Below are 13,014 nucleotides of genomic sequence, written 5' to 3' on the forward strand. Positions count from 1 at the left end.
GGTTGACAGGACGCCGAGGGCTCACATCTGCGTGCATTACTGATGCTAAAAATGGCCGACCCCGAAAGCATTAAACACACGGACGCGACGAACGCTGTCCCGTCCATGTGTGCACTTTTGAGCTCATTTAGCGCAAGAACGTAGTTGTTCGTTGTGGTATGCCAAGTGGCCTAGGGACACGTTCTTCCTAATGTCGTCTATTGTATTAAAGGTCGAACTACGACACCTAGGGAGCCTAGATACCTCAGCAAACGATTTTTTTTACACGAGCAATTGGACTACCATACTATCCAATACTACCAAGCACAGAGCCCCTTCGAAAAAAGAAGGGTTTGTATTATTTTGCGTTCATCACTATGGTTATGCGTGTAATGATTTTTAACCGACTCGAACAAGAAGAATGTGGCAGAAACGAATCGAATGGAATATTTAGTTCTTTTGAAACTATCTTCTATTATTGATGATTTTTTTACCATTGCTATAAAATGAGCTTTGCATCATTCTATTCGCTTATCTGCAAGCTTCTGTCATTTCATTGCTCTTTACTAGGCGTCGTTCATTGAGGATACAGTTAAAGCATTAAAAAAAATAAACAGTTCTTTCGTTTAGTGAGTCTGTTGGATGAGTGCGAGCGATTGCGGTTTAACTTAACATGGCTACCTTAGCGACGTAGCTCGCTTCACTATCTAACTTCTCATGTTTTATGTTTGCAGTGACAATTTCTGGTAAACATATATCGCTCTTTGCTGTTCAGTCAAGCTTGATCGGGCTCAACTAATAATCTCAGATACTAAAATAACTGTTCGAGAAGTATTCGCATGTGTAACGATGGAATCATTTTGTTAGGAAGCCTAACGAAATAGAAGAATATCTTATTCGTTAATCGACTGTCACAAATAGTCATAAATGCTTAGTCTTTACCCAAGCCCTCTTGATATCGCCCTGTTTCAGGTGACCTGGCTTTCTCTTTATTATATTTATCTTAATTTTATGTTTTATTTCCTATCTGTGTCTTCATTCTATTCCGCTGCAAAAATTGGGTCCGCCGAACTGACAAGGCCAGTTAACGCACGAATGTATTTGTCTCTGTTTTCAAACGCTACCAAACGAATCAGCAAGCAGCATTGAGACAGAAACTTGTACAAATAAATATATAATGTCTCTCCGAGGCACACAAAAAGCAAATATATTGTACAACTATTTGATTCATTAAACATTGTTCTTTTCTCTACAACACACCCTTCGCAATATCTCGAACTACGTAAATGTAGAGCCAGCATTGGCGCTTCTACTCTGAAAGAAGGGGGGCCAGTGCGAGAATATTAGGGGCTTTGGCAGCCGCTAAATTGTAATCAAGCAATGGCAGTAAAGAAGCGTACCTATAATTTGTATTTATCTTGGCCAAGTGTTCGTTAAATAAACACACTAGCGCTACTTCTTGGCATTGTCGATAGAGCTCCATGATAATAACTCGTGGCCATCCCCCTTCTAACTCACGGAGTAGTGACAGATATATTCAGATAAATATCTTTTCTTTCTCTCTTAAGGGTCTTAGTCTTGAAATACTTGTATACAAAGAGAATAATTTTCTAAATATATAAGGAACTATTTTTGGCTTGTTGTCCCCTTCTTTATGGCAACAATCTTCTAGCTATCAATCACTACTCTTTAACTCTTTCCTTAGAGGGTGCAATGAAACCAGGCAATTTCATCGGCAGTTTTTTGACAAGTCTTTAAATATTGCCTTTGGAATTCTTCCACTAGGAAAGCCACGCACTGCATGAAATCAAAACAGCGCTTTATGTAATGGTCCGATGTGACATCTTTGGACACATTACAGAATAAAAAAAAAACTTGCTCCAGATATATTATCCAAACTAGCATCCAGTTATCGTAGCACTTCCCCGCAATCAGACGGCGCAAAATATGCAGTTTGGGCGACTCAGAAACGTAATTGTGAAACTACACCACTAGTGAAAACGCAGGAGCTTCTGTCTGGCAGACTTATTCTCCAATCTGGCGTCCACGCGGTGTTAACCATGTCTCAAACATTGGCACATTTGCAGGGGTGCGTATTGCTTTGATGGCTGTGTTCGACATAGATAAGGGCAACTTCATTTTTTTCCTCCTGCGGTTTAATTTTTATGCACCAGCGTTTCGACGTTGCACGTGCGATTTGTTACGAACACTCCTGCACATCGTGCGGAGTTTTCACCACCACCAGAACACGCAGTCGCCTTTATTATGACCTTCAGCAGGACTGCCGATTTGTTGCTTTTTGAACACCGTCTGTGCAACCGACATTACTCATTACCTTATAACAATGTGCAATATTGTACATTTGCTACTCAGTGCTGTACAATTAAGCACTGCGCATCTACTGCACATAGCCTCTGAAAGCTCGAGTGTCACTTCAAGGCACATGACGAGACCGGGCGGCTTGCACTGAAAAGCTAATTGAACAGTTCTCTCAAGTATGAGGAGCCATATGCATTCTCCCCGTCCGACAACCTCTAACCTTGAGAGCCAAAAGAGTGCAGCGAGAAGGAAACCAGGCGCTCGCTACAATGAGTAAAAGGAAATGCCCCCTTGCACTATAGGCGCACCGGTCTTCCATGGCTCTGGCACCTAGTATTCTGGCCACCCAGTTTAAATACATTTTTCCATTTCCTAAGTTAGAGAAGTTCCGAAGTATGAGCAAGGCGCATGCTTTGTGTATTTCAAATGCCTAATGTTCTCGATACTTATACTAAACGTCGCCACGTTATTCCCATCATTCATGCTTCTTGAAGATTAGAAAAAAGAAAAACATTTTCGTCTTGTCTTTAGGAGAAAATTGTAGTTATTTTTGTTTCTCCACGTATTATAAGCGAATGCGACTACCGAATGACAACGATTGTGAAGGCGGCCTAAGATTGACGATTCCCATAAACGTTTTGGAAAACCTACACAGAATAATTTCTCCTTTGATTTGATTGAAAACACGATGTCATCGGAGTACGTTTAAATGTATCCCGGGGTACGTTGCGACTAACCCGTCCAAAGATAATATAATTAATATCAAAGCACCGAAAAAAGGCGCATTTCTATCGGTAAGGCAAGATAAGTCGAGGCACCATGCGCTGACTGCACCTACATTTATCGCTTCAAAGATACCGGGGATACTGGGGATACTGGATACTGGAGATACTGCGTTTCCTCCATTCGATTTAACACAACGCGATCTGGCATCAACCCATGCGGAGTTGGCATTCGATTTGTTGCAAAAGATCTTCAGTGTGATCTCATTATTTTGATTTTGATAAAGTCCACAGGCTGCTTTGTTTCCACCGTATTTTTTCCATTTAATATATCTGACTTTTTGGTTAACAGCCTTTCCTGGGTAGTTGCCTAAGGCTATATGACAAAAAAGTACTTCCAGATTGCTCAAGGAGAAGGTCGGAGTACCATATGTACTCCGACCTTCTCAAAGCAAGCACTATAGTGTGCACTAGATCGTGGCCTCTGAGAGCTTTGGCGCAAGTACTTCAAGGACGGCCATTCGCCGCGGGAGATTTGCACTGCAAAAAATTATGCGACCCCCTAAGGTGGCAATGTTTTTGTGCAAATAAATGATCTTGCATAAATTTAACTTGACGAAGCTGCTTCAAGGCCTATTTCGGCATCTTGTTTGATTCATTCCCCACACCTTGTATCCCTCTCAAGCGGGTAGCATTTATGGAGACGACGCGACGTATTTAACTGAACATTTGTGGCATTGGCGGTGACCCCCTAGTGCAGCTGAAGACATGGAAAAACAGAAATCATGCTCCAGCTTTTTCATTGTTGGCACAAGAAATGTACCGTCTTAGACGCGTATTTCTGTGCCTGTAGAAATGACAGCGCAGCCAGTGTGTAACATACGCCATAATATATTTAGTACAACCTACTAACAGCTGCCGAACAAAGAATATCACTTGAGTCAACGTCGATTGCCATTTTGAAGTTGTAGACATTTTGTTTCCGGTAAATATGTCGGCAAACAATTCATGGCTTGTGAAAATATGCGGAGGTCGCAAATAACAGTGAGCAATGCATTGTAACGTTCTTTTTTCAGCAAACATGGGCCCGTTTTCACAAAACGTTCTCACGCTAAAAGCCGTCGTGCTAGGCAATAGTGATGTAGGACACTTCATTAGCGAATGTGATCAGCAAATAAAAAAAAGCATTTAGGAACGAAAAGCTCTGTGAATTCTGCCCCAGGAGCTGAACTGACAAACCTTTTTGTGCTCAGGGGCCGGCGCCATCCTCTTAACGCGTTCACTGTTATTAACTTCAGCGCCAGAATTGGCTGAAATTCGCTTTTTCGAACAGTTGCATTGCAAAGGCTTTCACCAATAGCTTTTTACCAAAATTCAGGAATATCTATTGCGGTGGAATTGTCATTAAGAGAAAATTTCAGCCATTCTCACTGGTGGACATATTATTAGCGAATGTGGCTAGCGAATGGCAACTATTGTAAATACGGACCGAATTTCGCTTTTGGAACCCCGGGCGCGGATCCGCGATGGTGTTACGATATACAGGCTGGCGTCGTTCGTGTGATTGCTGCGGCAACCGCCTACGAGCGCTGCCAGAAGAAAGGTGCGGTGCACCCCTGTGAGGGAGTGTTCTTTTTTTGTGCGCAAGTTTTCACACCCAGTATTACTTCTACACTTATAGAGCCCCATTCTCTCCATGTCACGACGTGACGGTGATGTCGATGATGCTAGGACCGATGTCTCGAGACAATTCTGGTAATAAATTGAAGTGGCCCGTGTCTTTCCTCATTTGCGCTTACTTTTCGAAATTTCTTTGACGCGGGACATAGTGTATCGTAAGATTTTTAAAGCTTCGAAAAATTGTCTTCGTACTGCTTTGAATGTTAGCGTCTTAAATGTTGCAACAAAATGAAAAAAAAATTGGAGGACGCTTAAGCTTCGCCTTCAAGAGTGGGACGCGACAGCGTTCCCGTCGACCCGCCAAGGGGTATAAGACAATGCGCTACGGCACAGCAATCACTTACGATGCGCCCCGCATCGGACTTAGCGCCCACCTATCACGCGGTGAGCGTCAAGCAACGCAGCGTTCGGCGCGGCGACGAAACGTGCGCCTGAGCGAACGAAACGAACCAAAGAACTCGGTGTCTCGGAGGGGAAACGATCTACGCCAGCCAAACGTCGTGATCGGCACGGGCAGAGAGATAGATAGTAATCTAAACCGGAAGCACGGCGAAGCGTCGTCAGGGGAGAGGGAGTCCCGCGACGCGCCTGGCAGCGGTCCCAATGCGCGCGCGGCGCTCCTCCTGTCGGGGCAGCGCCGTACATTGAGAGGAGGGGGTCTTCTGTGTTTGCCGCAAGATGGCTCTGCGTGTGCGGAAAGCGCAGAAGAAATGCAGCGGAAACGCACTTCGCAACTCGTGTAATTGTGACTTCTGTACGTTACATGTTCATAATTACCGATATACACCGCAGTATAACTTTCCACGGCTCGTTTCGAAGGCAACACCGCATTCACTAGAGGCGCGTTTGCACCGCTTGGAAGCATCGAACTCGTGGCTGAGTGGTAGCGTCTCCGTCTCACACTCCGGAGACCTGGGTTCGAGTCCCACCTGGCCAATCTTGGAAGTTGCTTTTTATTTATGAAGCGCCTGCCGTGATTTATCGCTCACGGTCAACGCCGCCGACGCCGACACCCGACGCCGACGACACCGGCTTTTCTGCGACACGAGCTCCTTAACGCTATCGCGTTAAAAAGTGCCCCGAAGGTGTCAATGTTTCGGTTATTTTTCACTAAGCATCAAAGTTCCATCACTTTAAGAAAACTGAAGAGAAATATGTTTACTTCACTCACTACTTTTTGCGATTACCTTGCTCTTTGTGGGGGTAAGTAGCAGCCTAGAGCGCACTAGCTCTCGTTGACCTCTCTGTTTTTAAAGCCAATAATATCTCTCGGAAAAAAAAGTACAGCCATACGCTTAAATATAGGCCTGCAATTTTCGCCATTGTTATGGAACCAAATTTCTTACAATTTGTTTTAGATATACTCCTGCTTAAACATATTCAATGCAATCAAACTGTTTGGGTTTCTTATGATTATATTGGCAGTCACATGTGTTTCATCAGCCAAAACATACATGCTATATTATAATTAAGCAGTGCAGGTAATTGAGTCGCACTGGTAAATTTTATTCCCATTGAGTCTATATTTAGGCCTCAATGAACATGAACACACACAAAGCCAAGGAGATCAGTTTGTTTGTTACCAGTATATTCGTAATCACAATTTCTAACGCTAATAAAGGCAAATTTCACTGGCTTCCTATAAATTCTGAAAGTGCGCCTGTTCATAACCGCTACCGTACGCAATTAGGAAAACAAAAGCTTTTTTTAAACTTCCTCAATGAAGGCATTGAGTGAGGGCAACAGTTCGGTACAATTTCGACCACCATGAAAAGCGCAATACATCGGTAAGTAAAGAACAAGCAATAACACATTAAACGAAGTTGGCAAATCCACCTAAACTAAAGGACACAACTAAAGAAGCACATTGCTGTGTCAGGTCACGGAGAAAAGCAGGGAGGAAATGCAGTCGTGAAGTCTGCGTTTCGCCAAATAATGTGCCTTCACTGCATTTCAAACCGTCTGGCTACACTTTAAAAGAACATGGCTCATTCTTGGGCTTTCAGGGACCTGCGCTCGCATCCATCTTTTTGTCGTGCAACAGAGTCAAAATGCATAGCAAGTTCACTGCAGAGGCACATTGGCAATGCATTCATCCTTTCAAAATGATTGGCGAATTTAATGCGCTAAGCAATCTATTCTATAATTGGTGCGTAATCGTTAATTATATGTATTATATGACGAATATAAGAAAAGCGCCATGCCCATGACACATACTCATTGACCAAAGATGGCATCAAAGAGGATTAGTGAAGACTGGCGTATAACCATGTCATATATTTGGTGGTACTCAGAGATGAAAGAGGGTCGTTGAAGAGCACACTTACACAGTGGAATATATGCTGGGACCCAAGTTGGCGTCGAAGGGGCTCGCTAAAAAGCACCACGTGCCCATTGTTGCACGCCCAGCAACCCAAGTTGGTTTTTAACCGGGTTCCTTCACCACAGCAGCGCGATCCGATACCAATCATTGGCTCAAGTTGGCCTATCCAGTAGACTACGCAGTTACCCAAATTGGCAGGACAGAAGTTACACGCGAATATACATACATACATACATACATGCATGCATGCATGCATGCATGCATACATACATACATACATACATGCATGCATGCATGCATACATACATACATACATACATACATACATACATACATACATACATACATACATACATACATACATACATACATACATACATACATACATACATACATACATACATACATACATACAACCCGCCGTGGTTGCTCAGTGGCTATGGTGTTGGGCTGCTGAGCACGAGGTCGCGGGATCGAATCCCGGCCACGGCGGCCGCATTTCGATGGGGGCGAAATGCGAAAACACCCGTGTGCTTAGATTTAGGTGCACGTTAAAGAACCCCAGGTGGTCAAAATTTCCGGAGTCCTCCACTACGGCGTGCCTCATAATCAGAAAGTGGTTTTGGCACGTAAAACCCCAAATATTATTATTATACATACATACATACATACATACATACATACATGCATGCATGCATGCATGCATGTATACATACATACATACATACATACATGCATGCATGCATGCATGCATGCATACATACATACATACATACATACATACATACATACATACATACATACATACATACATACATACATACATACATACATACATACATACATACATACATGAAGCGGTATGAGCCTTCGAATAGAAGATGAAGAAGCGCGAGAACCGGGGGGACAGAGGAAGAGGATAGAGAAGTGAGAAATAAATGTAGACGAGATGGACGCCAGTTCCACAGCAATGCTTTAAGTCTACAGTGTACTTTAACTAGGAACGCTACAATATTTTGGCGCAGTCGACAACTGACTCCAACATGTGGGTGACATTTTTCCTCGAGGAGACCTCCGCAGAGAAGATCATCTTTTCGAGATACCAAGCTCAAGACGAACCAGCGGTGGAACTACCTCGCGAACTCAACTCGGCAGAACTCGTGAACCTGGTTTTAGAGAAGGCTTCCATAGACATTGCTGAACTGCGTCACATTATGGAACAGGTGCAGTCTTGTACCAGAAATGTCCAGAAGCATCCGGCCGAGAAAAGCGACATGTCGTAGGCTACTACAGCTACACCCTCAAGCCACCTGAAGTAAACAACACCACTACTGAAAAGGAAGCTCTTGCTGTCCTTAAAGCAATTCAGTACTTCCGTACGTACCTAGAAGGTGCGAAGTTTACTTTGTTCACGGATCACCAGGCACTCACTCATCTCTTGAATATGACCCAACCTAAGGGACGTATCGCCAGATGGGTGAACTACTTGCAGCAGTTTGATTTCACCATCTCCCACAGACCTGGACCTCTTTTGGCTGATGCCGATGCATTGTCTAGACTGATGATACAGGCCAATAAAGAACAATCGGAAGAAATCAATAAAGTAAAATTGTGGGAAGGCACTGAACAATTAATTTTTATGGCAGGTCGCTATCAAGTCCCGCCAACGCTGGTTTCCAGGGTGCTTTATTTGTACCACGATAGCCCAGAATCTGGAGGACACGGCGGATTTTGGTGCACCTACAACAAGCTAGTCAAGAGATTTACGTGGCCTCACATGAAAGAAGACGTCAATCAATACGTTCGTTCATGTCACATTTGTCAAGTCAACAAAGTGAAATACAAGCACCCTACGGACGCCATGATAATACCTTGCCACTCGAACGTGCCTTTTGAAGTTATACACCTGGATTTTGCCGAGCTAAATAAGAAACGAGAAGGAGTCCGAAAAACGCAAGCTTTTCTTCTGGCCATAGATGAGTGCACCAGGACGGTCGCGGCACGGGCAGGACAAGAAGATGCGAATAGTGCCATCGCCCTCCTCCAACGGGATATGTTTAGGACAACCAGGAAGATCGTATGTGACAACGGACCAGCGTTCAAGAGTGAAAAATTAGCAAGATGGGCTCGAGACCACAATATATCAATCAAATTCTGTGTACCATACCATCCCACGGCGAATGGGCTTGCAGAGCGTGCTATACGAGATGTGAAGCAATACATCAGGATGTACGATAGTTTCCCTCGTGGATGGAAATGCTCTTTAGAAGCAGCTGTAAGACATCACAATCGCTCCTACACCAGTGGCTTGCGATGCAGCCCGCAGTTCGCTTCTTCTGGAGAGACCCCTATTCTTCAAGCGGACCTTGAACTGGGGCTGTTAGAAAATCTCAAGATCGTCGAGGAAAGGAAACAAAAATCACAGGAGGAGAGGTACCGTAAACGAATGAAAAAAAATTTTGACAAGAGACATTGCTCAGCTATCCCAGACATTCAAGTCACCGACCTCATCCTAGTTAGGAAAGGAGTAAGAGAATCCAGTGCCAAATTTTATGGTCCTTACTCTGTGACAAAGACAGCCACTCAGAAAGGAATATTGAAGACTGTGTGGTACATTAGTGAACGGGGCTCAGTTGAATGTGCTTCGATTGGAAACGTTTTCAAGTATTACCCCTGGAGGGGTTAGCAAAAGAAACCTGGAAGGGTGAAGCGGTATGAGCCTTCGAATAGAAGATGAAGGAGCGCGGGAACCGGGGGGACAGAGGAAGAGAAGAGAGAAGTGAGAAATAAATGTAGACGAGATGGACGCCAGTTCCACAGCAATGCTTTAAGTCTACTGTGTCCTTTAACTAGGAACGCTACAATACATACATACATACATACATACATACATACATACATACATACATACATACATACATACATACATACATACATACATACATACATACATACATACATACATACATACATACATACATACATACATACATACATACATACATACATACATACATACATACATACATACATACATACATACATACATACATACATATACATCCATATACATACATATACATACGTGGGGCCACAAAAATTTACCGACCACGACATATCAGAAAACGTTCACTTCCCGAACAGGCTGCAGCAGTATCGACTAAAACTGTATATGACAATGGTGTTCGCATAATCTAGTCGAGGCCTGAAATTAAAATACCAGGCTGCGTTGGGTGGCTGCGGAGATATTCAGCTTTTCTTCAAATTTCATGGTCCCTTATATTTTGTGAGCGCGTGCACATACCTACACACACCAATCCTTCTAATACACATCGCACCTTAAACTGGGTGAAGTTTAGCAGCAATGGTAATCGAATTAGTAAGCCTGCAATGCACTGCGAACCATAGGCGCTCCCGAATTGTCAGGCGACTAGTATCATTTTTGTGTTTGGCAAGACTAAGCTCAACTTCTCCATCATATGTGGCGCGCTCTTTCTTTTGCAGGCATGTAACGGCAAGGAGTTCAGCCTCAATCTAGACTACGCCCTTGCCGCATACGACGTGGACTACGACGCAGAACTATCGTGCGCCCCGTTCGGTTTCTTATCACGAGATCAACGCTTTAGTCGGGTGACTGTTATGCGCAAGGTATCGAATTTCTTTCGAGCGAAGCACAGCAAACTGAAGCGGTACTTTGGATGCGCAGCACAGGCACGCCCGGTCAAAAAGTCTGGTTAATCTGGAGCATTGGCCGCCGTGCCGCTTTTATAAAGACATCGGAATACCTTGGATTGTGCTGTGAGTTTCTTTGAAAAAGAAAACCGTCGTTGCGTCTTTGAATTGTGCTTTGCGGGTATATCTTGTTTCTTTCACGACTTCTTTTTGAGTTCATTTGATTCAAAATAACTTCACTTCGTTCACTTCGTTTTAAAAGTTCACTTCGTTCAGAAAACAGCATGTGGTTTAGAATGCGCTAGGTAACTTGATTCGTTCCCTGATTTAAGAGGAAGCTTTAGCTCGCGATTTAGCTATCCAAATACATGTAAAACGGTAAAACGCCATTCTGAGATAACCCCTAGACAGATTTTAAGAAAATGTGTTGCATTTGAGAGAGAGAAAGTTAAATCTTGTGACTGTTGGAAGCGGAATCTCGATTTAGCGTTTGAATTTCGGTAAAATAATTTTAAAGTATTTGCAAGTTTGAAAATATAGACGCACGAAATTTATAAATTAAAAGCTCTGCATCAAGAACGGATATCGCAGTTCTGTAAACGGCATCCAATTGATGATTCTAAGCGGACAAATTCGGTATGTCAATTTAGATCTTACGTGAATTGCTTACATTGAGTACAAGGGTCCTGCAAAGCTGTATTTCCATATTACGAAATTTTTTCAGGTTTATGCGTAGCATATTAATTTTGTCCACTTTACATGTGCTGTCAAATTCAATTCACAGAATCGTGATATCGTTTTTCGTTGCTGAGTTACAGTTGTAAACTTGATAGTGTCGTCTTGCGCAAAATTTTATGTTTTCCAATTTTTAATAAAGAACTCACTACCTAAGTAAAAAACTCGAAATCAACAGCCACTAGATTTTAAGTATTTCTTTTTAATGCAACAGATTTCGTCATATTTGGTGCTTAGGTTGCCGAAAAAAACGAATTCTCCTTTTACATGTATCTATGTCGGTGCACCCGAGCTGAAGCTTCCTCTTAGGAATAATATTTGAGATTAGAAAGGAATTGAAATAATTGGAAAGTTGAATGTAAAAGTGAAAATAGAGACGTAGAAAAAGTGTACACAATCCGAAAGGCCTGACCGATTTAAAGCAAAGTTGACTGCACTAGTAACTGGAGGAAGTAAACACTTGTTAGTGCACTTATTTGAATAATAGTACAAGGCTAATAATGACGGGATATATTAATGTACTCTACATAAACTTGAAAACTCTCTCGCCCGTACACACCGAAGATTCGAGTGCGGAAAAGCTACTGGAAATTATGATTTACCATAACTTACGGCAAATTGTTGAAGAAAATCCACGAGAAACTATATTCTAAGTCATTGTTAGACCTTGTGTTCCTGAAGACACCCGTGTACTTAGATTTAGGTGCACGTTAAAGAACCCTAGGTGGTCGAAATTTTCGAGTCCACCACTACGACGTGCCTCATAATCAGAAAGTGGTTTAGGCACCTAAAACCCCATAATTTAATTTTTTAGGACTTTGTGTTCCTATCTTGCAATATAGCTGCTAATACTGGGTCAGTCGAACCAGGCATATCAGAGCACCAAATTATATTCGTCGATATACCAATCGATGTACCCAGTCGCCGGCGATCACCTGCTTTTAAATTTTAAAAAAAATACGCACGGGCAGATGATACAACAATAGTAGATAACTTAAGTCTATCATTTAGTGAATTTGGCCTTGTTTCATCTAGTGAATCTGTAGAAGAATTGTGGCAACGTTTCAAGGAAATCGTCGAGCATTGCAAAGATAAATTTATTCCCAGCCGCATGAAAAAAAACGAAGGAGCATAGCCCATGGATAACTAGCGAAATAATATACAAAAAACGCAGCATAAAATGATTCCGCAAAAACAAAGAAACCGAGCCATTGTGTCCAGTTTGCGGGCTCAATGAAAATTAGCGTTACGGGAATCTAAGAAAAAGCACTTTAACATAACGCTTCCTGGGTTCCTGAAGGCTTCGCCACAAAGTTTCGGATGCACTTATGGGATAAAAAGAACAGATACACCAGATAAAAAGTGGATCTCAAATGATCACGGAAATACGCACATAACAGACTGCTTCAACGTATTCTTCCAGTCAGTATTTACGGAGACGAAAACAGAGGAAGGAAACCATGAGCGCAGTGAATTGGGCGCCTGCGCAATGGGCCCACTAGAAATCATTCAGGCAGGCGTATTATAGCAATTACTTACACTTGATACCAAGAAAGCTAGTGGACCAGACGGGATCCCAAGTGA

The 13,014-nt window shown here is 42.7% G+C and overlaps 1 protein-coding gene across 6 annotated transcripts in view; it reads left to right on the forward strand.

Moving 5' to 3' along the window:
* The window catches only part of LOC135898084 (uncharacterized), a 140,422-nt gene extending 129,608 nt beyond the window's left edge, over nt 1-10,814 (forward strand). For all 6 annotated transcript variants that reach the window (XM_070526722.1, XM_070526726.1, XM_070526724.1 and 3 more), the window contains one exon: nt 10,528-10,814. In XM_070526722.1, coding sequence (XP_070382823.1) covers nt 10,528-10,761 — 234 coding nt within the window. In that variant the 3' untranslated portion in view covers nt 10,762-10,814. The remainder of the gene's footprint in view (nt 1-10,527) is intronic.
* The last annotated feature ends 2,200 nt before the right edge of the window (nt 10,815-13,014 follow it).

The sequence above is a fragment of the Dermacentor albipictus genome, chromosome 10 (genome assembly GCF_038994185.2).
Source record: "Dermacentor albipictus isolate Rhodes 1998 colony chromosome 10, USDA_Dalb.pri_finalv2, whole genome shotgun sequence".
NCBI lineage: Eukaryota > Metazoa > Arthropoda > Arachnida > Ixodida > Ixodidae > Dermacentor > Dermacentor albipictus.